We start from the raw sequence: 27,586 nt of genomic DNA, 5'->3' as shown, positions 1-27,586 counted from the left end.
AAAATGTATTTAATAATTCAAACTAAACAATGTATTACTTAAAAATCTAATAGACGTCTTAAGTAGACTATCGTAAGTAATATAGAAGAATGGCTTATACTTTAAGTTCAATGTGCCAATAAGATGATGAGAATATCATTCTTAGAAAAGTTATAAGAATTTATATATCTAGCCCACATTACATCAACAAATTAGTTCCCAAATTTATAAAAAGGATTTCATGCTCCAAAATCTACTAGTTCTTTAGAGGTGAAACATTGTAACAAAGAATTAATACCTGAGATTATACTTTGCCCATTTAAAATTAACAGAATAAAATAATAGTCTTCTAAAAGTAACTAGTAAACAAAGCAATACAATTAAGTAAGAAATGGGTTTTTTAAGTATTTTTTAGTATTTCAGTTTTATCTCAGATTACAAACATCAATGAAGCACAATGCTGACATGCCTAGTTTCCCCTAACACAAGTTATCCTGTGCTCTAATTTAGGCTTGTCTATTTATATTTAAATGTGTATCAGTTAATAATCTCACCATTCATTCATTCATTCATTCATTTTAAAAAACCCATTTCTTACTTAATTGTATTGTTTTGTTTAGTTCTAATAATAGAGAATCTAGAAAACGTCTCCTTGCTGGAAATAAAAACTAGAAAATATTTTTTTTTTTTAATCTGAAAACTAAGAAGACAGGAAACAAACTCAGGCAAGGATCCAGGAAAGGGATGAAGGCCCAGATCCTGGCAGGGAGCCAGGGTACAATGGCAGGAGAGCGGCCTTTCCCGCTGAGGCTTCTGGCAGTTCTGAAGAAGGAAGGTGAGAAGCTGAGGGGTGATTTGTCAGCCTTCAGGGGCTGAGGCAACAGGGAATTAGGACAGGAGAGAACAGAAAAGGAGATAAAATATAGAAGGACATGATTCATTGCACTGATCTCATTTGAACTCCCCGCTTCAGGGAACGTGGTCGGGACCAAGAACATAACCACAACCAAACGATGCTCTCCCCCCCTTCAAGAAGCATTTGGAGAAGTGGGAGAGGAGAACACAGGAAAGGGGATGAAAGGGAAGAGAGAAAGAACATAAAGATTAAGAGAGGAGGAAGAAGAGACATAAAGATTAAGAGAGGAGGAAGAAGAGGAGGTGGTGATTAGGGATGGAGAAGGGAAAGATATGGGTGAGGAGAAAGCACAAAGGGATGTGTCTGCCACTGAACCAGAGAGCATGACCTTTTCTTTTTTTTTTTTTTTTAATTTTTTTGATATTTATTTTTTAGTTATTGGCGGACACAACATCTTTGTTTGTACGTGGTGCTGAGAATCGAACCCGGGCCGCACGCATGCCAGGCAAGCGCGCTACCACTTGAGCCACATCCCCAGCCCATGACCTTTTCTTTACATGCACTCGATTTAATCTACATCATTCCCTATCTCAGATTATAAACATCAATGAAGCACAATGCTGACATGCCTAGTTTCCCCTAACACAAGTTATCCTGTGCTCTAATATGCTTGTCTATTTATATTTAAATGTGTATAAGTTAATAATCCCATCTTTCATTCAGTATTTTACCTGGATATTTTTTAAATTTTCTTCTTGGGCTTCCTAAAAACTCTAATATTTCACTTAATCGTAATGTGACCTCTGCCACCACTGCAATGTCAATGTCTTCCAATTTATAGTTGTGAATCACTTCATTTATCTGCCACAGAAGATAAAACCACTAAAAAGAGAAAATACAGAGCAAAATTATTAAAATAGATTACACTGTAGAATTAGACATTTTTCAAAACTTAGCACTTCTTTGAAATCACCAAGTTCTAAGTATAAAGAAACATTATACAGGCCTCCTTATTAATACTTCCTATTATAAATAATATAGTGATACTAAAACATAATATCTAATAATAAACCCATATAAATTGATAAAGAAGATTCATACACATATAGCTCTAATGGCAAATTTATGATCTGTTATTTTTATACATCACAAAATGTTATCTATATCCTCAAAATTCTTATTCTCCCTTTAAAGCAAAATTTGATCAAGATCAAAGTCCTTCAGATTAGTGGGGGATAAGCAGGTGTTTCAGCTTCCACTCTTGATGCCTTAGAAATCAACTTTCACGCCTATATCCCCAGCTGAGCATATAAAAAAAACCATCACACTTTGGAACCTAAAATGATAAAGCAACATTTATGCACCCACATCATTACTTGAAAGAGCACATAATTTAAAAAAAGAAAAAACACACCTACGTATCTTAATGTAGCTAATCTTAGGAGACTCAGAATCCCTAGAGCTAAAATATTTATTACCAGAATATCTTCTCTTAAATTTCCAGTTTATAATATTCAAATGTTCAACCCTGTTCTTACCACAAAATAAATAGCTCTATTAAACAGTCCAAAAATATGACTGCAGGAAGAAAACATGAAACTACTTACTTATTTGTATTTTCTATTATTCATCTTCTTAATAATTTGTCCAATCTCCTGTGACCTTAGGCATACTATATTTATTCCTCCCTTTAAAACTGAAATACTAGCCCACTCCCCAAAACAATACCAGGGCAGAGGTTCAGGAACACACATTAAAGGAAAGGCTCATTCATCACTACAAAGAATATCTTTCTAACATATCCATCTGCAAATGATTATAGTTATTAGGGGCATAAATAGGGAAATTCTAGATTTGAAATATATATTGCAACTTGAATTAACAATAACAAAAAAAATCCAAAGGGAAACAAAAAAGAAATACCTTATTACTGTGGATTTTCTGGGTGAATTTTCTATAGTCGCTTCTGGACATACTGATCTTCTGAATTCCTAATTTGCATTTCTGCCACAGGAACATTATCATGTCCACAACGATTTCTTTATCAGGCTGAACATCCTGAAAACAAAAGTGATGAAGTAAATGAACAAGGATGATAAGCTGTTATGTATAAAAAATTACAGTGTGCCAGGTGACACTCCTCAAGCTTTATCTATATACTGACTCATTTAACCTCATACCAACCCAATAAGCTGAGTGCCGTTACTATCTGCCTCACAAATGAGCAAACTGAACACAGGAGATGAAATTGCCAGAAATAATAAGCAGACCAAAGGATCCTCACTCTTAACCAAGGCTTATTCTGTCTCTCTAAAAAGTCCCAAACACTTTAGGCAAGTATGAAAATCAATAAGTTCCATCCAATTTTGAAACTTTTCCCTTTTTCAGAATCTTGTATTCAGATAATAAAGAATGGGGGAGGGGGATAGTAATTTGAGAGGGAAAGGGGTTGGGTAAAGGATATAGTAGACAAGGTATGGGAGAACTTCATACCAGGTATGAAGTTCAAGAGCGATCCAGAACTAGTATGCTTCTTGGCAAATCAAAGTTACTAAATTCTTTTCAAAAGAAAACCAAAGTTGCTCAGTATATGAAGTTCATGATTTAAAACTACCAAACTCTGTGCTCTTTTGAAGCAGCTTTAGGATTTAATTTGATATATATCACACTGAAGTACAATGCTTGGGAACATAAGAGTTAGAACATCAATAAATGTTTACTGAATTTAATTGAGCTGAACTAAGACATAATTATTTTAAAATGGACAGATGAAAGTCCCTTAGCCTTTCAAACCTTGATTTTTATTTTTTGTTAAGTTCTCCCACTTCCTTTCAAAAATTAAGTACTTGTCACATGTTATAACACAGTCTAATAAACCCAGAAGAAATGGGAAATACTTTAACAGCAGAACTTCTTATATCCCTTACTCAGTTTCACTTCCCTGGGCAAAAGCTTAGTATAATGCTCGGTAATGGTGGGTCTCAAATGTAATTGTATATCAAACCAAACTTTCAAACAAAATTCCATCAGAATCTCAATATTATATGCAGAATTAGTAAAAACAGGTTAGGGTGCCGCTGCTCAAATTTGGGCTTCTGAGGAACTTCAGAGAAGCCCTGGGGACCCCTGGAATTCAGATGGAAAACTAGTTGTACTAATTGTACATGAGCAATCATAGCCATGTATAGACCATTTCTAAATGCAGACCATCATGCGAAAACAACTCCTAGCAATAACCAGGCTTTCATCAGGGGCTAAAGAGCCCCTTCTCACCAAGCATATTAGCTCTCCCTTTAATTTAACCACTGCCCCATTTCTTTCATCATTAGAAACACAACTGGCCTTGGGATTTCCCAACAAGAAACAGAGTAACACCCAAAATCTTCATTTTCAATAATAAAAAGAAACTTAAAATTACAAACCATGATCTAACTCAAGAATTAAATAATACATAACTTTAGGTACAAATCCTGTGATATTTTAAACCTGGTCTTAAGTTAGGCATAATCTTGTTCCACATTATGAAGTTATTCAAAAGAGGTAATTCACCTGGGGAGAGCTACAGACACAGACATACAGGACAGCTGCCAAATGAAAAATATCTTCTGAATATCCATAATTCCTCACATAAGAATCTGCATTCAAAAAGTAAAAGAAAACAAAAAGTCAATCATAAAACTTCAAATGCCAAAGACAGAGAAACACAGAAATCCTTCAAAAAAAAAATGACCCAAATGATATCTGGGCAAACACCATGTCAATAATTTAAATGCTTCTATATCAAAATGAATCGAAGCAGATCTAACCCAATTCAAATAACTATTACTAGTATTAAACCACTATATGTAAGTTCAACTGTATGTTACACTATTTGTACGTCCAAAGAGAAATTGAAGAGGCTTACAATATTAAAGTACATGTAAAATGGGCAGCTGAAAGAAAAATGATAAGAATATCTATTCAGAAACCACTAGAAGAAAAAGTGCTTCATGACTTGATCCAAATGATTTACTGCAACTGAGCAGCCACGCAATGCCTTAAGAGCAACGGAAAATATGAACAATGAAATTAAGTAATTCTCATTGGTCTAAAAATTAGATCAGGATTTCAAATACATTAACAATAACTTTTAAGTTATTTAAGTTCTACAGTGGAAAGTGCTACAAGCTGGAGAGAGGGGAGACCAGACTTGCCCTTACTAAAGTGAACCAGTTCCTTTGCTCTTTGATGCAAAGCCCTGCTGGCCTCTCACTGCAGCAAGTCAGCAGCTAAGAAGAACCTCGTTCACCTCATCAAAACTGTCACCAAAATGGCATCACCTGGTACCCACCTATTTTTCTGATCTTGCCACCTATCTACTCCCAAACTCCACCACTTCCACCAGTGCCCTCCAAACACATATGCCCACCATTCCTTCCATCGCTAAGTACACCCTTCCCTCAGGGGCTTTGCACCTCCTGTTCCCTCTGCCTTGAACATTCTTTCTCTCAATTCACCTAGAAAGAGCATCTTTTATCCAATAAAAATAAATTTTTCAAAAAGGTAAATAATGACTCACCATGTGAAACTACATGCTTTAAATAAATTTGAGCTGACTCTCCTTCTTTATAACTGTCCAAAGGAAGTATCAAACCTTTGTTTTTCTTTAGGTTGATTAGTGGTTCAATTGCAATCAGAAGAGTTAAATCCTTCTCTGCTTTCTTTGACTGTGGATCATCCTGCCTCTTAGAGAATTACATCCCACAAGTTAAACAATAATCCAATGTCATTTTAACAAAACAAAAACAAATGAATGGTTTTGCATATATTACCTGGAGAAAATAAATAAGCTGCATAGCTAAAGATTCAAATAAACCCCATTCTTCATAAGTAAATGCTAATTTTATAAACTTTACAGCAGCATCCAGAGAAATAACATTTGTTCTTTCTATCATAAGCTCCGTAAGAGGTGTGTTGGGAAAACCAATCGTTCCACTTGGACCAATACTTGAAACTAGAAAAGAAAAGAGAGAGGTTTGAAAAGCATCCTTGCAAAGAAATGTTGGCTAAACATTAGCTATCAGACACTGCCAAGCACTAGGAAACAATGTAAAGGAAAGGACACAATCCCTACCTTCACTGAGTTACACTCAAGAGGGCAAACAAGAAATCTAAGTGGGCAAAAACAGGCTGCTGCAGGGACAAACAGGAAGAGCAACCGACACAGGCTCGGCCAGGGAAATCTACCCAGAAGATGCATGGAGAGGCAAACAGAATTAACAACAGTGGACTCGCCAACTGGGAGCTAAGTGTGGACTGGAAACTCGAGAAAGAGATCTTTAATTGGGATATATAACTTGTAGAGTCACAATTACACATTCATCATAAATGGCAGGATCCACTGTAGGCACTGAATAGCTGCAGAAGAAACGTCAAAATTTAAGAGAAGAGCAGAGGGAGAAATGGCACAAAGGGAAGTGGTTAGTGGGAAAAGAGCACTGTAACAAAACTACCAAGAGTGAAGAGGAAAAGCGACCCTCGAATAAGCAATGAGGTTGTCCAGGACATTCTCTGTGGAATGTTAGGGACAGAAGTTTTCTGATACATAAATTTCAAGAAAAGAATTTAGAACAGTGAAAATAGCCAATTCCTTTAATAAATCTAACTGTACCAAGGAGAAAACATAGTAAGGAAGCTTGAATGAGGAAGTGAGATACAGTGATTGCCTGGAAGGAAATAACTGCCGGAAGGAGAGGAAGAGGAGGAGGAACCGCCCTTCCTTGGAAAGAAAGATGCAGAGGGGGCAATCATTAGGGTTTGAGTGAAGGGAGTCAAGGAAATTCTCACCAAGAACTTGATTTTTTTTAAGAGATAAGCCCTAAACTGGCACCAGAGGCTCTCTGCCTTCAGATGAGTGCACAGGCACACCACACACACACACACACACACACACACACATACACACACCCCACACACATACAACCACACAGAGGCACATGTCATACCACAGATGCACCACACGTAAACACAATCTCCACCAACACCACACATGCAATTATATATATATACACTCATGCCACACCACACACACACAAAGCACAATGTACACACGCCACATACAAATGACAGAATACATACATACCACTCACATACAACCACACTCAGAATTATGCCATATCACACAAAACACACAAACCATGCATTACACACATGCCACATCACACACAGCACACATAACACACATACGCATGACACATTCCACACACATGCATGCCAAATACACTACACACACCAACACAACACATTCTGCACACATACCACACACATATCTGCACATCCCACACCAACACACACATACACACCATGCCACATACACATATTCATACTACACACCACATACAAACCCTACCAACACACCACACCAGACACACACACACCCCCCACATGCATGCCACAGGCATGCCAACACCATGAACACACATACTGCACAAACATATACACCATATGTATATCCCACATAATACAACACACACTGTATGCACATATCACACACATCACATGCAATACACATCACAAACCACACACATGCCCATACCACACTACACACATGTTCACCACATGCACATGCCACAGACATCCATACCACACACAATACACACATACATACTACACACACCAACATACCTAACATACCACACACACATCACACACACAATGGTACACACCACAAACACCTACTCTGAACACACATACCCTCACATGCACAACAAACACACCACACATATTTCACATGCAAACACACTACATACACATGCCACACACACCACACATCAACACACCATATACACACACCACAGACTACACCAACACACATGACACACACAAATGCACACCATATACACACTAATGAAGTTTGTAGACACCTGGTGAAATTGATGAAATAAGGGAGAAAGCAAACACACCATGATCAGGAATGAAAAAGAGGGCACCACTGCAGAGCTACAGAAATCAGGATCATAATGAGGTATTATGACTCTGACAAAAATTGTAAAATACTGGTTAAAACATAAAATTTTCAAGGGATAAATGGTATAAGATACCATTTATCAAACTGGTAAAAGATTTAGAAAAAGAATGAAAATGAAAGCTGAATAATTTCATATTTATAAAAGAAATTGAATCCATAGTTAAAAACTTCCACAAAGGAAATTCCAAGTCCAGATGATTTTACCAGTAAATTCAACCAACATTTGAGAAGAAATAACATCAATCCAGCACAAATTCTTCCACATAATAAAGGAAGAGAGCACAGTTCTCAACTCACTTTATGAGACCAATATGTTCTTGAGGGTCAAACCTAAAAATAACATCATAAGAAATGAAAATCTCTCTCTTGAACAAAAAAGCAAAAATGAAGTAAACACTAGCAACCAAATCAAGCAATATATAAAAAAGTCAAATCCTCACTTAGAAATTAGATCTATTCCAAAAATACAAGGTAGCTAAAAATTAGACATTCAATGCAATTCACCATATTAATAGAAATAAAAGAGAAAGCCCTTTGGTCAACACAGTGAAACTTGATAAATACAGAAAAGACTTTTGATAAAATTCAACAACTTCAGGATAAGAATCAAACAAGCAAAAAAAAAAAGACACTTGGAAAACCACAAATAAAAGAAACTTCTTTGATCTGAAAAGGCTCTCTATAAAAATTCTTTAGCAAATATCTTTACATCTTTTTTTTTCAGTGCTGGGGATTAAACCCAGGGCTTTACGCATGCTAGGCATGTGCTCTACCACTAAGCTACACCTCAAGTCCCAAGCAAATATTTTAACTAATGGTCAGATGCTGGAAATGTTCCACCTAAGATCAAAAGTGAGACAAGGATGACTGAAGACACCACATCTTTCCCATGTGTTCACTGAAGATCCTAACCAGTGCAGGAGTCAAGACATGAAAGAAAAAAGAAATTAAAAGATTAAAAATTGGAAAAAAGGATATAATTTTATTATTCGAATTATCATTTGATTAAAGCAAGGTTGCTGAATTCAAGGTCAATATATAAAATGCATAAATTCTTTATCAGTTTCTCATAACTATCATGTTAAAATTTTTGTTAATCGTGGCTACCATAAAATAGTATCTTAATATCTTATTTACTTATTAAAAGTTCTTTCCCAGCTATAAACAGTTCTGAGACAACATCACGAAGTTCCACTTCATCAGATACAACAGGACCAGTTTGTAGTATTCGCCTGTTTGGATCAGAAAGAGCCTCCAAGACAGCCAGAAAGCGGGATGCGGAGTTATCAAACATTTCATCTAACAGCCGGTCTGTGATGGTACGTGGCCATGGCAACTGGAATTAAAAAAATATACAGTCCATTGTACAAGGCAAACAAAATAATGTTCATTTATCTAACACTGAAAGACAGAGGTCAGTTTAACAGTGCAATGGCTGCTTCTAGGGTTTCCATTTTTCGAGATGTCACTCAACTCCATTTAAGTTTATGTCATGCTGCTATTACATCAAGACGTTGCCATTTGTTTCTATGTTTGTGTTTCCAAGGTTGTTTATTTTGGTCTTTTTATTAAGGCAGCCTCATCTCCATACACTTTGTGGTACCTTAATTACAGCCTTAAGGGACCAATACGCAAATTTCGGTGGCCTAACTATCACTTGGGTGCTTTTTTTAGATTCAAGACCAAATCTCCAGACATGCCATAGATTTGGATAGGGCACTGTTTCTAAGCACTGCAGAAAATTCTAATGTAGAATGTCTCAAACTCAAATTTGAAACAATGATTTACATAATAAGTAACTAGACTTGTGCTAGTGAACTTAAGGAAGAGCTGATCAGCTGTGTTCTCATAAACTAGGCCTGAGTTCCCAGCCGCTCTGCTCTGTGTGCCGTGGAATGGCTTCACCGCCTGCAGATGGCCCACCTCCACACTTTATTTTATCTGACAAATGGCCTGTTCTCTGCATTTAGGTTGCCTGGAAGTTAAGACCAGTAGCTCTAGTTGGCATTTCTAGAATCCATATTCAGGTAAAATACCAACCATATTTTTCATAATTCTCTTGGGGGGGGGGGGTGGTGTTTGTTGTTTGTTTATTTTGTTTTTGTTTTTTTCTCTTCTTGAGGCTTTGGACTATTTTCCCCCAAACATCAGCTTCCCTGCTTTAGCTTCTCTAAAAACTCAATAAAACTTGACCTCCATGCTTTGCCCTTTCTTTCCTTATAAACAAAGGAAAGGGCCTCTTCTAAGATTTGTATTGTAGATTAAAGCAGAGCTTTCAAGTATATATATTCAAAAAGCACAATGAACTTTCTAATAATTAGAAGTATTCAAAATGAAACCATAGTTTTTCACCAGTTGGTGAAAAGAATAAATTTGTTCACAAAAATATAATAGAAAACAAGCAAAAATAGGAATAGAACATTTATCAGAACTATAGACAAATACTAAGTAAAATATTTTAAAATATAAATACTTATAATATCTATAAAAATGTAAATATAAAATATAAAGCTGAAGCAATAAAAATAATGGATTGTCAAGTATGACAAATGAAATATGAATTTCTATAAAAATAATAAGTTAATGAGTCCATTCAAATATATCTTAGAGTAAAATATCTAGTAGATCAATAGATTGAAAGAAATCATTAAAAAGGAGATAAAAAGAGTAAATACACTTGTAAGAGAAAGGATCAAAGAAATAAGGTTAAAATGACAAGCCATTCAATTGTATAACTGAATTATCAAACACATTTAAATTTGCTAACTGATTTAATTAAAAAAAAAGTTCCAACAAGTAATATCAAAATAATAATACCTTGCAATAAAATTGGTACATGCAGGTTACCACCTTGAAAATAAGAGTACCCATATTGGAAACACTTTGGCACTATATGCCAAGAGAAATAAAAATATTTGTATGCCTTGATTCAGAAATTCTACATTTTTAATTTTATCCATAGGAAATAAAAGAAAGAAAAATAGCATTCCTGAAGATGTGAGTTACATCAATATTTATAATAATAAGAATTGGAAATAACTAAAGTAATAGCAGTAAAAAATAGACAATTTGGGTTACAATCTACTGCTTAGGATATATTATTAACCTTTCAAAATGTTAGAATGGATGAGAGACTAATTGACACAACCCACATAGTCCATTCCACCTCTAAATGCTGTGATCTCCATGAATCTACTCCATGAGATATACTATGCTAACTCTCCAACATACTACACCTCCCCCAGTTGAAATCCACTTCTTGTCCCCAACCAACTTTGCTTACTTTGGCCTCAAAACTATGATCATGCTCTGCTTCTTTACTCAGAATGTTCTCTTCTCCTTTTCCAAGACCATTCAAAAAGCCAAGACTATGACTTAGTCTTTTCAGCATTGCACTATACTTAAAAACACAGGTATCTAATACATGATGGTTGAATGCAAGAATGAATAATAAATAAACAAGCATAATAGCTAATATTTACTGAAGACCTACTGTGTGCAGGAAAAACTTTATGTATAAGTCATTTAATCCCCACCACCATTATTTTCTTCTTAAAACTTTTCACAAGATATAATTTCGTTTATTTATTACATAGTTTCTCCACTAATCTCACCTATCTTGCTCACATAGCAGACATTTTTAAATTTTTTATTGAATGAATCACTAAATATTTCATCTTTAGGAGTCTGAATTAGTAGTTCTTCAAAAAAATATTTTGAAAGTCAAAATAATTTATTGTGAGAAAAGAAATTAATTACAAACAGAAGTGTTCTCAAAAATAGATGTAAGGTATATTGAAATTTCTTTATTTTGTGGAAACATAATAAAATAATTTCATACTAATAAAAGTAGGACATTCTGCAATACATGTCAAGGTAATATGACATTATTTTAAACAGGGCTAATCTCTGTTAGCTAATCTCTGTCAAAACTACCCACTAAAAAAATTATAATTGTTTTCTAAAAAAAACATAGCACCAGAATTTCTCATACCACAATCATCTTGAAGGAAACCAGGAATAAATGAGCCTTTAATGTAATTTAAATGGAATTTTATACGTTTTTCTTTGAAAGTATATTTTATTTTGCTATCAAGATGACTGTAATTCCTAATGTGCTAAGTCATGACAATCTTGATGACAATATTGAATTTTGGTTTGCAGAGAGGAAAAAAAAATGCTGATAAGGAAAAAAAATTACACCCTACCCTCTCACAAAAACAACAGCATTATTATTTAACAATACCAGCAGTTCATTCAAGGCATCTATGATTTGTTAAGTTATCACTGTCACCAGTTACATGCCATTGATCAGTATGGGACAGGATTTTAAAGGAATATATGATATGTACTTCTAGGCTGGCTATTCATAGGCAGACTAAAATCGCATTCAAACAGTACCATGATCAAGTATCAGTACTTAATTATCATGATTTCTTTAAAAAAACAAGAAGAATTTTTTTCTAAATGTCATAAGAAGAACTGAGGAGAAACAGCCCAGTTCTTGGAGCAGTGAAACAATACTGGACTGAGACGCAGATTTTCGTTGTAGTTTTGCCAGCAGTTAGCGTGTGAAGTTTAGCCAGTAATTTAAATATTCCAAGCTTCATTTTAATCATCTGTAGCAGAAAAGAGATGAATTAGGTGATTTCCCAAGTCCCCTCCAGGTTCTGAGACTCAGTAACTCTTCTCTTGAAAACTACTCATCTTCTTCCCCCTCACTTTCATTTTCAGTCCCTACATACGAGCCCACAGAAGAGAGTTGGTGGCCATATAGGACAGTAAGGGACAACTTCCAAGAGATACCAAACTGGACCTTGAATCATATGGAGCTCAGAAAGGCAAAGGGGGGCGGGGACCCCCACAAGGCATAACTTCATCTCACTCCCTCCCCTGTGACAGTCCCTAGTGCTATTTGCCAAAGATACACGTTTTTGGTAGGGGCTGTGTGACTAGTTGTGACATGAAAGAAAAGGCTCAAGTCACTTCCATGCAGAGCATTATGACCCAGGCAGGATCTTCCAGAGCTCCCTTCCAGATCAACAATTTTCTAAATGAGTGCTGCTGCTCAGCCTGGCCCTGAGCAGCTGCCAGAAGTTCAGAGCCCTGATAACTCTACCAGTATCAGGCTCCAGTGGGAAATCACCTGTTTTAAGCCACCTAAGGTGCGAGGCCTATTTTCTGCTGCAGTATAATCTAGTTCCTGAACACTCTCAAAGGAAAACCCGAAAGTGATTAGAATGGGTGCCTCTTCCTTCTATCTTCAAAGCACACTAAACCAACACTAAGCAGTCAATGCAAGGGCCCATGCAGACCAACTCAGAAGCCTGCTCATTTGCCAGACCCTGTTCATTCACACCTTTCCCAGGCTCTCCCTTACCCTCTCATCTTAACATTGCAAAACCTGGATTGTGCTAAGGAACGAAAACCTTTTTAGAGAAAGGAAGACAGTGAAGCCATATCTAAGGTGGGAAAACATTCTTCTCACCATTTGCCTATTGGTGCAGAGAATCTAGGGCAGGATTTAATCACTGATGACTATTAGAAAATACAGAATAATAATACGAATTCACTGCAAAAAGAGTCTTAAATAGAGAAGAATTTTTAGACTTACACTTTGAGCTTCCTTTAGATTAAGTCTTATCTTTGGTCTAAAGATAGTTTTGACTTTTCTTCTAGATTCAAATACTCCTCTTTTGAAGATCATCACCGCCATCTGCCTCCAACAGAAGAATATATGAAGTAACCATGGGACACATTTCTTCATGACTAATATTAAGTACCTAATCAACTGTAAAGTGCAGTAAATTTCTTTTATTTCATGAAATTTTTATACCTTTATTGTAGCCTCTCTAAAATATCTTTTGGATTCATCCTGTGATTGTGAAGAACTCATTAATTCCAGTTGCCTTAACTCATCAATTTTAGCTAATCCACGCCGAGCAAATGCCTGTGCGCAATGAAAATAAATTCAGTTCATAATAAGTTAGAACACAGTGATTAAAAATGTATGAAGATAATATATTTTGTCATCCTAGACACTTGATTTAATCTGTGAATTAAACTGCAGGCTGCTGCTGACTCCTGGTAATACAGTATCTATCCAGTCTATCATTTTCTTTAAGTACCACTAAACTCTACAGGTCTAAACTTATAAACTGTCACACAGGCTAAATTTATGAATCATGAAGTTCAAAAAAAGTAAGGAAAGCTAAAATAAAGGTAAGATAGTACCTTCAGATTGTCATTTCCTTGGCATTACTTACACACACACACACACACACACAAACACACACACACACACACACACACAAAACCATTCTCAGGTTCTCTTCTCAAATCCTAACCTTCCTATTATAACATACTGTATAATCTATTCAATCGTTCACACTGTCCACTATATTGTGAGGTCCTTAAAGGTCTCATTCATTTTGCACCCCAATACCCAGGATACAGGGAGTATTGAATAAATATCTGAGGAAGGGAAGGTGGGAAGAAGGCAGTCTTATCTAATCATGTCACCAATTTATAATTCTCTAGAGATAATAACAAGAGTTTAAAAGAGATGTTAGAGTTTAATAACAAGCATTCATGCCAATTATTTTAACATTTCTTTGCAATATTTTATTCATAATTTATGATTTTTAATGAAGATGATTCCAGACCAACTGCATTTTTACATGCATGGAGGGTTAAATTCTCCAATTAGCAAGAATCCCAGCAGCTATCAAATGATCAAAACTCCACAAATGTTTCATTCCCTGATAATGTTAACATCTATAGAACAAAATGTGCCACCCCTGGTATACTAAAGATAACTATCCATGTATGATGAATAGTTTCTAGAATGTATCCTGGGCTATAAAAGTTCCCCATGAGGGTTGAATTAGTCTATTCTTCTGCCCTGAGGCCACTGCCTTCCAACACTTCAGAATTAGTCCAGGTGGGAAAAACTAATGTAAAGAAACCTTCAGTTAGGCCAGATGATTTATTTGTGGTTGTGAACAGAATACAAGCAGGTATTTATGCAGCTCTGAGGTCTGTGTCCTGCATAAGACTCCCAGACCAAGCTATTGAATAAGGACTGAGAGCTCCCCCGTACCCTCTTGGCCCAGAGGCAGGGGTGCCTGTTTCCAGTTTTCACCAAGATCTGGCCCAGTGACCAATTCAATACCAAATACTATAGAAAAATTGACCTCCCTCCCGCCATGATGCTGGGGTTGGAACTCACAGCCTCAAGAGTGCTAGGCAAGCACTCCACCACTGAGCTACACCCCCTTTTTACTGTATACAGAGATACTGCATGAGCCAATGGAAGCCCCTGCTGAAGTAAGTTGTATTTCAAGTACAAAAAAAAAAAAAAAAAAAAAAACAGAATGTAATAACAGCGGCTGGAAGCAGAGGAGACGCAAGATTAATGTAAACAGGTGGTACCGAATACAAAGCTAAACAGGAAAGGGCTTACATGTGTGAACAAAAGGAGGAAAGAAAGATACTAGAAATTATTTTCAGAAGACAGGTGAAGAGGGTGGAAGTTAATTGAGCATAAAGGAAAGAGCAGAAAGTACAGCAGGAAATCAACAGCATGGAACGGGCACGCAGACTGCTTCAAATAAAGGCTGGAACTGATGCCCTGGCTTCATTGCAATTCTTTGGTTGTTTTTGTCTTGTTTTGTTTTCTTGAGGGCATCCCAAAGAAGAAAATGCCAACTAAGCTGTATTTCAAATGTCAGAACCACCAGAATCTAAGTCACCTACCTCCCCATGGACGCCCCCTTGGCAGTCATAGTAGCACTGGCAGACGGCGGTGTAAAGGGTGGCTCTCCACGTCAAGTACCTGACAGACAGGAGCGAGACCGAGGACTCCATACACATGCTGGCCCACAGCAGGTATTCCAAGGCCTGGGAAACAAAGGGCACAATTGAATTTATGGCCATTTTAATGATGATTCTGCTGAATATCACCAAATTCTAAGTCGTGAGCAGAAGGTGCTGACGACTTAAACCAAAAAATACCATTAACAGTGAGTCAAGAGAAAACCAATATTGAAGAATAATTCAGAGAACTCAGGATCTCAAGGTAGCCATTTTGGAACATGTTTCTTAGCTCCTAAACTCAACCTGTGAGTCCAGCTCATTTTTATTAAAATGTATCAAGAGCCAACATTAGCCCAGGAGTTCCCTCCAAGGATACAATTGTTACTGGCTGGCCTGGAACCAGGATTTTATTCTGGTATAGGAAGGTAGGGAAAGTAGGAAAGGCTGGGATCCAGCGATGCTTAGGACAAACAAAAATTAAGATCAAATAAATCTGGGTTCCAGTCCCAATTTTACCTCTCCTGATCACAACACAGCAGAGCTATTATGGAGAAAGAGATGAATACGTACTAGTACGGTATTTGGCATGTTGCAAGCATTCTGCTTATTACCAACATAATTATTTCAAAGGTACAATTTGAAACATAATGGTGGGAGAAGGATCACAAGGCTACTGCTCTGTCCATAGGAACATACACAACAGCTTCTGATGCTCTTCTAGCTGAATGGCTTTTCCCTACAAGTCCACTGGTTAATTCTTCCTTGACAAATTCTTCCCACAAACGCTAGACAGGGAAACACTATGACTGTTTTCATCTTTACCCTTTATTCAAAAAGATTCCAAAAGCTCAAAGGTTTACTGGATTATATTGCTTTTCACTTGATTTAATATAAGAAAGAAAATGTGGTTTCTGCTCCACATATTATTATAAGAAATATTACTGGGGTAAAAATAAGAATCTGTTGAGCTAAATGTGTCAGAATCCCAAATTCTAAATTCTATCCATGAATATTCCAGCCCTCACCAAGTAGGAGACGACCTGTCTCCCTGGACTCTTAGGATACCTCCTGTGTTTACATATTATGTGTATACATATTATCCACATAAATTTCTATGCACATATGTACAGATTAATTATCTCTGATCCAAAATGCTGGGAGCAGAATTGCTTTGGATTTTGGATATCTTCTCATTTTGGAATATTTGCATTATAATAATGAAATATTTGGGAGATGGGACCTAAGACTAAACACGAAATTTATTTATGTTTCATATATACTTTACATGCATAGTCTGAAGGTAATTTCACACACTATATTTAGTGCATCTAAATATATTTGACCCATCACTTGAGATCAGATATGAAGTTTTCCACTTGTGGCATCCTGTTGGTGCTCAGAAAGTTTCAGATTTAGAAGGATTTTGGATTTTCAGATTAGGGATGTTTATCTGAATCACACATCATATCCAATTGCATTAACATTACATGTGTGACTCCAAAATTAAACTGTGAGTTCTCTTTGAGAACTGGAACAGTGCCTTATTTATTTTTGTATCAGCAGTACCTGGAATATGGCCAGGTACATAGCAGATATTCTCAAGTATTATTAAATGAATTCCATAAACAACCTCGAAGTCAACAGAACCAGTCACAGGAGAGCTGACAAGTATCCTGGATTCTTGAATAATGATAATAAATTTGTACAACAGAATAAAGCCTCTCTTCCAAAAACCAAGTAGATCTTCAGTGGTTGAGGAAATCTTTTTTAAAAATATATCTGTAGTGGGTCAATGACCCACCTTGAAAAGGTAAATCATTGAAATCCCTCAGCTTCACATACATAAAGCAAAACTACCAGGTTGGCAGGATTGTTTAGTAGTTAAAAGTAAACTTAAAAACACCAATAATATTTAGACCCTACTATCATCTTCGGAGGCCTCAAGGACAGGCTCTATAATGTATACACAAGCAGCTCAGCAGAAATCCAAGGGAAAGAAGGCTGAAAAGGCAGAATTCCCCAGAGTCTGGGCAGTTTTAATTCCAAAGGAAAGAAACTGTTGGAAGCAGATCAGAGTTTGACAACAAATTATAATATTCTTTGCTCTTCCCTGGAATCTCTCACTAGCATGTAAATTCACTTAGGAAAGGACCTTGTCTGTCTTGTTCACTACTGTAGACCCTGCCCCTTGTACTTTACCTAGTAGATAACAGATAGGCACTAGTTGTTTGTTGACTGATCAACGAACTTACATTGAAAAGTTTCAGTTCATGATGCTAAATGTGGAGTCAACCAATCATAGAATCAAAGAGATGAAAGTCACTCTATACCTCTCCCCACTCAACATCACCAGCACCACCACTGGACGCCCCACAACTCCCTTTCCTGAGAGCTCCTGTGTCTAGTAACAAGGAACCCACCACATGGTGGCAAAAGTCAGTTTTCAAAATGAAAAGTACTTCCATAAACTAAAAGAAAATCCACCTTAATAAACCTCCAGTTATGACTTCAGGAACAATCCCAAATAATCCAAAACCTAACTGCCGAAGTACAGCCTTCCAAGAAAGAATCTGAAAACACCTAAGCAACCTGCTCTCTCCTCCAGTTCTCTCTCCAGGATAAATTCCTGAATATTTCCAGACCTCCCTTCTCCAACGTGGTTAGTCTTAGGTAGCTTTGCTCCAGGTATTCAATGTCCCCTTTTAAGGGTATGGCTAGACCACAGGATGGTGAAAAGATTCAGCCCTGATTCTGGACACTATACTCTGGTAAGTCAGCCTGATGAGAAATTCACAGTCCTCACACCCCTTGAACTTTTTCACATCCACTGTTCCCTCACTGCCCCATTTGGATTTTTGCATTTGAATCATTGTGGCTGAGGTTGGAGGTATAAGATTAAGCCATGTATAAATTACCCCCTACAAATTCACATGTCTTTCCAAAATCCCTCAAAGCTCCTGGTATTAGAAATTTCACATTTCAAAATAAAAATAGCTTCAGCTAACAGTTGTTCATATTGTATTCGGATTTGTCTTTAGAATAAGAATTAAAGAAAATCACAGATTTTCATGCCAGAAGGAACTTTAAATTTAATCTAATCCGATTCCAAGAGGCTAAACTGCTTCTAAGCAAGAGAACCAGGACTGGAATTGAGGACTTTGAAGTCCCAAGTGCAACATTCTTTCCACTACATAGAGAAGCTGTGACAAAGGGGAGAAGCTCGCCAAAAACCACTTGGAGTCCTAAAAACTCTTTCAAGTTTGAAGATTAAAAGTCATTTCCCAAAATAGGCTGGGTGCAGTAGTGCACGCCTATCATCCCAGTGGCTCCAGAGGCAGGAAGATCACGAGTTCAAAGCCAGCCTCCTCAGCAACAGTGAGACACTAGGCAACTTAGTAAGATCCTGTCTCTAAATAAAATACAAAATAGGGCTGGGATGTAGCTCTGTGGTCCAGTGCTCCTGAGTTCAATCCCTGGTACCCAAAAAGAAAAATTTCTCAAAATGACTTAATTTGTGGCATTTTTTTCTTATCCCTAAAAGCTAGAAATAATTATTTCTATTAATATAAATAATTGGGATACATAAAGACTATTCTCTGTATACAAAAAAATACTTTAAAACCCAAGTTATATTCACATCCCAAACTTGAAACCAAGCAAGAGCATGTTTCAGTTATCAGTAAGGGAAAACACACACACACTCACACACATCAATCAGGTTAGCCACAAGATGGCACTGCAGCCTTACTTATATCAATTTATATTTGAGGAAAATGAGAGTGAAGCAATTTCAAAGTTGATTTGGAGTTTGTGCAACGGTGTGTGGAATAACTTGACAATTACTGTTCAAGCCAAATACTTCACCAAACTATTTCAATTTTATAGTAAAATGAAACAGAAATAAAGAGGTTTTTTTTTTAGAATGAAATGATTCTATGTATTCTTTAATGTTTGCCAAGTACATATACAGTTTGTTTTAAATGCCAGAAGAGAAACAAGATTGTTCTATAAACAAAAGCAAAGTTGTCGTATGTATTTATGGTAAAGGGTTTCATATATTCTTTAAGCTTACATTGGTGCCCTGCCTCAGCACTAAATTGAGTTCCAACTGGGGAAAAGCCCCTGGTTAGTCCAAGTCTTCAGGATCACTTTGAGAATTGAGGGTAATATTAAAAAAATAAATAAATAAATAAACCTCCCAAACAGTTACCCCACTTAAGCAGGTAAACCTAATGGAAAGGATTGTGACAGCATTCAATTTAGCAAACAGACATGCATTATTTGAAAGATGATGAATGCTAGTATAGTGTGACATTGGTTCTGGCCTCAGCACCCCTCTAACTAGATGTGTGACCTTGAACAAATTAAGCTTTCCATTAAATTAAGATGGAGGTAATAACAGCTCCTTTCTCAAAGTGGCATCTGAGGATTAGATAATGTATGCAAGTGCTCAGTAGCATATCAGATGGTAGGCACTCATTCAACAGATGATGATGATGGTAGTGGTAGTGGAAGTGGTGACAGTCCCACCTAATCTTAGACTGTGGTATTACCATGAAGGCAAAGCCTACACACAGTACCTGGAATGGAGTATGGACTTGGTAATAACAGAGGGTAACCATAATGCCTAGATATATAAATGGAAGTTTAAATTTCTTTGGAATGACACTAAGAATAGCCTGGTCTGTTTTTCATCTATTTTAGGCTATAAAAGACTTGAACTCTAAAGTCACTACAGAGTTAGTGTCCCTGAGACCAGGAGGTCTCTGATGTAGTGGAACCTCACAGGGTTTGACTCCATTAAGTGAGCCCATTAAAGCCCATTTATAGATTAGTATCCAGTTATCAGAGAAAACATTCAGCCTTTGGTTTTGCTGACATGTATAACTGATTAGAACAAAAAAATATTTTTTTAAATTTAAAGCCCATTTATAGTTTCAGCCCAGGAATCAATTTACCAACCAGGGTTTGGAAATTTCTGGGTGAAAAGTATTAATTTCCTTGAAACCTGCTGTATTGAACAAACTGAAAGAATTTCATCCTGACCTTCAACTACCAACTGTACAGCCACTCCCCACCCCAAAATTCTTGCATGTCTCACTTTCCCCACTCCCATCCTACAAGACTGGAACCGTACGCCTGACCTCCTCCACTTATTTTTTCAGACACAATCAAGTTACATGAGAGAGAGAGGAAACGTCTTACATAGGTTATAAATAAGAAATTATTTTAAGATGATTTTCACATTAAGTTAAAATTCTCTCAACATTAATAAGTACAAACACTAACAGTCAAATGTTGGCACAGATGTCTCTGCCCCTTCAAAGTTTTGGCAAGCAAACACCAGAGCAGACCAAACTATGATGGCTTCTGTGAAGCAGTATTTGTTGCTACAGCAAGTGCAACAGACGTGTACAAATTCTTTTTAGGAACTCAACTGGAACTAAATGTGGAATTGTTCAAATAATCTGTAGGCCAAATTTATATTATACTGAGGGACAGTATTATCTCAGTTTAATTCACACTCAAAATGCTGGCCCAGAGTTTGTCCAAGTGACGTCTAAGTTCTTCTCAACTCAAGGAACAAAACGGAAAGAGAACCTACCATTCATGTTATCTATTGAGCATACAAATATCTTGCTTCCATTTTTATTTTTTTAAGTGTTATTGACTTTTAAGATACTTGTCTGTTTTGAAAAATTAAGGGGAAAAAGGTATCTCTCCTGTGTGTTAGAATATTCAGGATAAGCTTTCACAAGCAATAAGGAAAAATAAAGTAGTAATGTTTCAGACGCCAACAGCAGCTCCAGCAGGGTCTCCATGGGAGTATATTCACCCTTCTTGGCCTACATCCCAAATGACTAGAAAATAAATGCAGAAAATATATATGTCTCCTGCCGATGAAAGTGCACCAACATTTCAGGGAAATCAACAGAAATGTCAGCAACTTCCTCAAGCTAAAACTGAGCACTGAGGACTGGTAAGTGAGAAACTTATTATAAAATTAAGTCTCCTTGCCCTCCTTTAGGTCTTTGTTCACTCAAGTAGCATGTGGGCTATAAGTAAAGTCCAAGAACCGTTTAATATAAATAGAGTAGCCATAGTTTATCATCTAAACCAGGACACTTGTAAGACTGAACTGGGGTGCTATTAATAATTACTTCAGGACTAGCATAAATAGGACTGTCCCAAGGAAGCCAAGGGGATGGTCTCCTTGTTCAGTATCAAGTATGACAAGTTAAGACTGTCTAACAGCCATGGAGACACTGGAGAATACCTATCAATTTTAGGAATGACCTTTCTTTTCATGAATACTCTATTGTCCACATTTTTACATGATTAATATTAAAGTAAAACAAAGACCAATAAAACCATATAACATATGTATTCACTAAATTATATTAATTCTTTGTTTTATATTCAATATATGGTATAGTGAAAGCCCTTAAGAAAAATAGGAATTAAAGGGAAAATACTTTGTTAGGACATTTCATACCTTGGAGGATTGACCTACGATCATCAGTTTCCTGCAAATGGTGTAAATATAAATGGTGCCTAGGTGGAAAAAAAAATAATGTTAACTTATTTTATACTCAAATAATGGAAATTGTATATTATAACTTCTGTGGTTTAATAAGTCTGTAGTCCCCAAAAGAAACAATCTCATGAGAAAGTCTAAAACTGTAGAGTTAATAATCAGCATAATTTTTCTTGTCACTTATACACAAAAATCATGAAAATAACTAATATGGCCATATTTAAAATATCTTGACACAGGAATCTTTTAGTCTCATTTTTGAAGGCAATTCAGATTTTGAAATATACTAAACAAAAGAATAGTAGCATAAATAATGTAGACTGTGCTTTTATTAATTCATGTAAAATGTTACTGTTTCCCCTGGTTTCCTTATGATTGAAAAACTAAAGATTTATCTCCAAATAAAATTAGAATGCATATTTAATCAACATGGCACAATACTCAACAAGGGAACTCATAATAATTTAAAAGTCATATAACGGTTTACATTATATTCATTTGCAGTCTCACAGAACATTTATCCAATTCTAAAGATATGTCTTATAAACAGGCTAATGAAAAATATAATTTCATTAAAGTATGATTTTATATCAGACCACCAAGAGAGAAGGCTGGTGCAGGGTTGGAAGGAGTGGGGAACATCACCATACATTCTTCTGTACATCAAAGCCAAAGATGCTATAAACATGCCCAAAAGATGGCAACATGTTTAAAAAGGCATGCAGTTATGACAAGTAGTCTAAATATTTTCCAAAAAAACCTATCTAAAATTCATAACCATCAACATTCAACCATTAGGAATCCTATGTTCATGTTTAAATTTTAAAGACTTCTGAGAAAACAGCATCTGCTCCAAAACATATTCCTTGATTAAAATATACCTGTAAGTAGAACAAACATTATTTAATCAAATCAGCAGCAAATATGCTGAATATAATCTAAAATACTTATAATATCTTAAACATCATAGAAAATGCAACTGGTCCTTAACATTCCAGGACTCAGAAATGAAATGTGGCTGTGCCCATGATAGGTATTTATTTATTTTACCTAAGCCCCCCTAGGAAAGAAACTACATGGCTACTAACAGCTCAAGCCCAAAATGATTATCTCAATGTGGCTTTATTGACCAATAATTTTAATTTTTCTAAGGGAAGAGCTCTCCAGACTCCATGCCCACAACCCAACCAGCCCAGCCCAAGGTCAACCATTCTATTTTTAATCTTTAAAAATAAAAGTGCATTAATTGTTTTTCTTTCTAGGGGGGAAAAAAAGTCATCATGTAAGGCTAGGCACAGGAAACATATGCCTCCCCTCAAAACATGTGATTCAGGTGTAAGCCAGGAGCCTAAATAAACACGAGAAACTGGGGAATTTAAGGAGCTTGCCCTCCAAGAATGACAAGGGCCCTCTGTATCCCCAGCCTCATGGCTTCTGACTATAACTGAGTCCTTCTTTAACAATTCAGGATCTTGGCCTGGCCCGCAAATTCTCACTGCAGAAGCCAAAGGAGTAAGTGGTATAGGATAGAAAAGAGACCAAACTCTATGATCTCGGGGTACCTCTGGAAGTTGGTTTTGTTGTATTCTGTTTTATTTTGCACCAAATCCCTAAAATGAGTTATTGCCTGATCCTCTGACTCCTTTTCACCAAAAATGGTCACCATGAGAATAATCTGAGTCTAAATTAGCTGGATTCAGGTTAGTTGAAAAGTAAGATGTTTTCCAATATTCGTACCCTTCCTCAAATTTCATAAACAATCAGGATTGATTAAATATCTTAAAAAACCAAGGCTATGTATATATAATAGTTGATTAAAAGTAAACAGAGTAACTTGTCTCAGTAAAAAGGTTATCAAAATGTGTCTGACCTTTTCAGTTAAACATATTTTTGACTACTTGAATTCTAAATTGTCAAAACTTTAAGGTCTATGCACTTGCTAATCCCCAAGTTGGAATAGCCTTTCCCCAAATATCAAGTAATTAACTCCCCAAATTCCTTCAGGCCTTCAACTATTACCTGGGGAGACCTCCCCTGACCATGCTATTTAAAACTGTAGCCCAGTCCCCAGTCACCTCTATCTTACCTTTATTTTTCTCTATAGTACGATCACCATCTAACACTATTTAGTTTTGATTTATCATTTCCCTGTAGCAGAAGCAAGCATAGGGATGGAGCTTTCATCTGTTGTCCCCTCCTGTGTCCCTAGCACATAGGACAATGCCTGGTTTATGGGAGGTACTCAGTAAATTTCAGATGAATACATTAAAACAGGGACAGTAGTGAGTACAAATAAAAGCAGTATGCATATCTCCCAAAACCCAGCAATCACACTCATGGGCATAGATCCCAGAAGACTCTTCACATGGGTCTATAAAAGGACAAGTGCAGGGTATTCATTGCAGAATTATTTGTGGTAGGGCAAACCAGGTGCCCATCCCGAGGGGTGTATGAATACCTGGAATACAATTCAACAGGGAGAATTCACAAATTAGATTTACATGTAGGAATCTGGATAGATTCTAAAACCATACTGGGCAAAACTGAGGAAACAGAATAGTCTAGGCCACAATACTGCATGTGTAAATAAAAATCACATTAAGGAAAGAATATAGAAGATACAGAAATCATTTAATCTTTTAGTTAAAGGCTTTCAGGGATTTGTTTGCTTGTGTCTGATCTGATCTTAAAAGGACTAAAGAGAGGGATTCATGCTGCCCACCTCTCCAGCAGGCCAATGATAGGGCTTCTCATCACCTTTTGAGCCCTGGATCGTTGTTCCTGCCAAGATCTGAGTAATTTGGGTAGAGAGATGGCAGTGGCAAACAAGAGAACCATTGATCCTCTTGAGGATGATTAGGCACAAAAACTTAATAATCACTGGGCCAAAAAAAATCTGATCCAAGTTGGTCTCATCTCTGGGAGCAAATGTGAAGTTTAATTTCAATCAAAATGTCAAAACATGATTTGGAATGGGTGAGGAAGGAAGAGGCTATGAGATATACTTTCAGTTGCCATGGGATGAGGGAAAATCCAATGTATTTTCTTCAGAGTTATTTTGCCCTGGTCTTACACACATCAAACACACTGTCACTGTTATTTTTCATTCAATAATACATTATCCAACAAAACACACACACACACACAATTCAGAGAACAATATATAGTAAGTGACCCAATGTAACTTTAGAGAAAAACAAATGTTACCTTTTTATAGCTAAGATTCACTTTTTTACACACAAATGTAATATACATATTTGTGGGGGGGGGTCTCAGAACTCCTCACTAATAAACAATTAGAGGGAGAAGTTGCTTTACAGAAAGCCAAAGCTACTAGCCAAGGTCTGTGAGGAGAAGACCAACAAAGGATGATGGTTACAATCACTCAAACCTGCTGTAACCACTTGATCTCTCCTCTACTTAGATCTTATACTTGCCTATTTATTAACTGTGGTCCCTGCTTTTGATACACACAAAACTGATTATCCCCTCAGTCTCTGACCCTTCCTTCAGTGGGAAACTTAAAATCATGTATTATAAGTCCCTATTTATGAGGATAGACTAACTGATATACAAATGATTTCAAAAACCTACCACCATCATATCATGAAATGCATGTTTTAAATCACAAGGCAATAAGTTACTATCAAACCTGGAATTTAAATAGCTTTCTGAGAGAATCAATGGAAAATAAAACAGATTAGCACATACCATTGAAGATAATCCAACAAAGATGCTCTTGTGGCAGAGCTACCTCCATGATGAGCCTTAAGGAGAACAAGATAGACAGACACTGGCTCACAGATTCTTTATTCTGCAGGTTGACATCAGCATCACAGAGCAGCTGGTAATTGCAAATACTTTTGGCACTCAAAGCATGAAGCTGAAATATATGGAAAAATATAAATAAGAATATGAATAAGGTTCACACAACCCAGAAAACCATTTCTCAAAATATAAAAAACTAATATAGAAACAATTAGGCTTAATTAGTTTAATATATTAGTATAGAAATATAAATTCCTTTAAAACCTCCATTTACTTAAGCTTCCCTTAGTCAAATCAAAAGGGAAAAAGCACAAAATATTTATTATCAAGAATATGGAATTAGGGCCAGCACTATAACTCAGTGATAGAGTGCTTGCCTCACACAGGTGAGCCACTGGATTCCATCCTCAGCATCACATAAAATAAATGAATAAATATATTGTGTCCATCTACAACTTAAAAATTTTTTTAAAAAATAGAATCAAATCAATTTCTGTAAATTATGTCATTATAACCTATCAATGCAGACATGATTGTCACCATTCACACGATCCATCCAGCAAATGTTGATTGTGCGCTTGTTTGCCATACTCTGCTGCAAGAGGGACTCAAGATGAAAAAGAAGAGCCCCTGCTCTCGGCAGAGGAAAAGTGTTTCAGGCACACGCAACATTAGGGATGCTTAAAGAAACTACTATGATCACTGAATTCAATGTCTTTTGTGAGTTTGATAAAAAAGATTTACAATAAGAGATGAGACTAGGGGGGTGGTGAGTTCTATGTCATTCCAAAGAATTTGGACGTTAGCCCAAGGGCAAAGTCAAAAGGCAGTGAAATAAAGTGATTCCATTTATCCTTTAGAAATTAATTCTGACAAGTGTGAAAATGAATTGCAGAGAGAGGGAGTGAGAGCTATATATACAGGGAGGCTAGGGGAAACTTTTGCTTTCAGTTCTCCTCCCAAAGGGGTGCTACCCTACATTGCCCAGTACTCTCATCTGTATGCCCTACTGCACAGCCAAACGGAACAATTCAGTGGTTCTCCAACACACCTTGAGAACTCGTTATTAGCCAGCCACACCCTGTTTCTAAGGTTTAAAATAGTCATCAAATTTGGAATAACATAGATTTGGAATCAGACTTGATCAAACACCAAACTTGCCCCCATTGCTTTGAGTGGGTTTGGCTGGCTTCTTAATCTCTGATAAACTTTCTAAATTTCTAATAAGTTTCTTCATCTGCAAAAAAAATTTAAAAATGCCCAATAGTTCTACCTTTTAGTATTGTAATGAGACTGCAAGATGGTAATTGACACATGCATTTACAATACCTAGCACACGGTAATTGCTCAACTGGTGGATTAATAATAGCAGTTAACATATTATTGGTATAATAAAAATACAGTATACAACCATATATCAAAAGATCTATATTTGAGTTCAAGAGCCACTTTTTTATACTAACTATGTAATCGCCTTTATTTTTCTCTTCTGTAAAATAGGGTAATAACAATATCTAACTCATAAAGTTATTGTAAGGAAGGATCAAGTATGTTTTCCAAGACACTTTGTTAACTAAAAGTACTCTGCAAATAGAGTTATAAAAACAATAAGTGTCTGCTA

At 36.4% G+C, this 27,586-nt stretch overlaps 1 protein-coding gene across 1 annotated transcript in view; it reads right to left on the bottom strand.

The window, feature by feature from the left end:
• Cfap54 (cilia and flagella associated protein 54) overlaps positions 1 to 27,586 on the bottom strand; it is a 264,100-nt gene that overhangs the window by 225,524 nt on the left and 10,990 nt on the right. The window contains exons 4-14 of the mRNA XM_076855417.1: positions 25,909 to 26,080; positions 22,156 to 22,214; positions 15,600 to 15,743; positions 13,678 to 13,791; positions 13,456 to 13,557; positions 8,979 to 9,177; positions 5,647 to 5,828; positions 5,394 to 5,559; positions 4,385 to 4,470; positions 2,759 to 2,893; positions 1,567 to 1,717 (exon numbers count right to left, since the gene is read on the bottom strand). Coding sequence (XP_076711532.1) covers positions 1,567 to 1,717; positions 2,759 to 2,893; positions 4,385 to 4,470; positions 5,394 to 5,559; positions 5,647 to 5,828; positions 8,979 to 9,177; positions 13,456 to 13,557; positions 13,678 to 13,791; positions 15,600 to 15,743; positions 22,156 to 22,214; positions 25,909 to 26,080 — 1,510 coding nt within the window. The remainder of the gene's footprint in view (positions 1 to 1,566; positions 1,718 to 2,758; positions 2,894 to 4,384; positions 4,471 to 5,393; positions 5,560 to 5,646; positions 5,829 to 8,978; positions 9,178 to 13,455; positions 13,558 to 13,677; positions 13,792 to 15,599; positions 15,744 to 22,155; positions 22,215 to 25,908; positions 26,081 to 27,586) is intronic.

This window comes from Callospermophilus lateralis, chromosome 4 (genome assembly GCF_048772815.1).
Source record: "Callospermophilus lateralis isolate mCalLat2 chromosome 4, mCalLat2.hap1, whole genome shotgun sequence".
In the NCBI taxonomy this organism is placed as follows: domain Eukaryota; kingdom Metazoa; phylum Chordata; class Mammalia; order Rodentia; family Sciuridae; genus Callospermophilus; species Callospermophilus lateralis.
The sequence above is the reverse complement of the archived record's forward strand: the minus strand, read 5'-3'. Positions and strand labels throughout refer to the sequence as shown.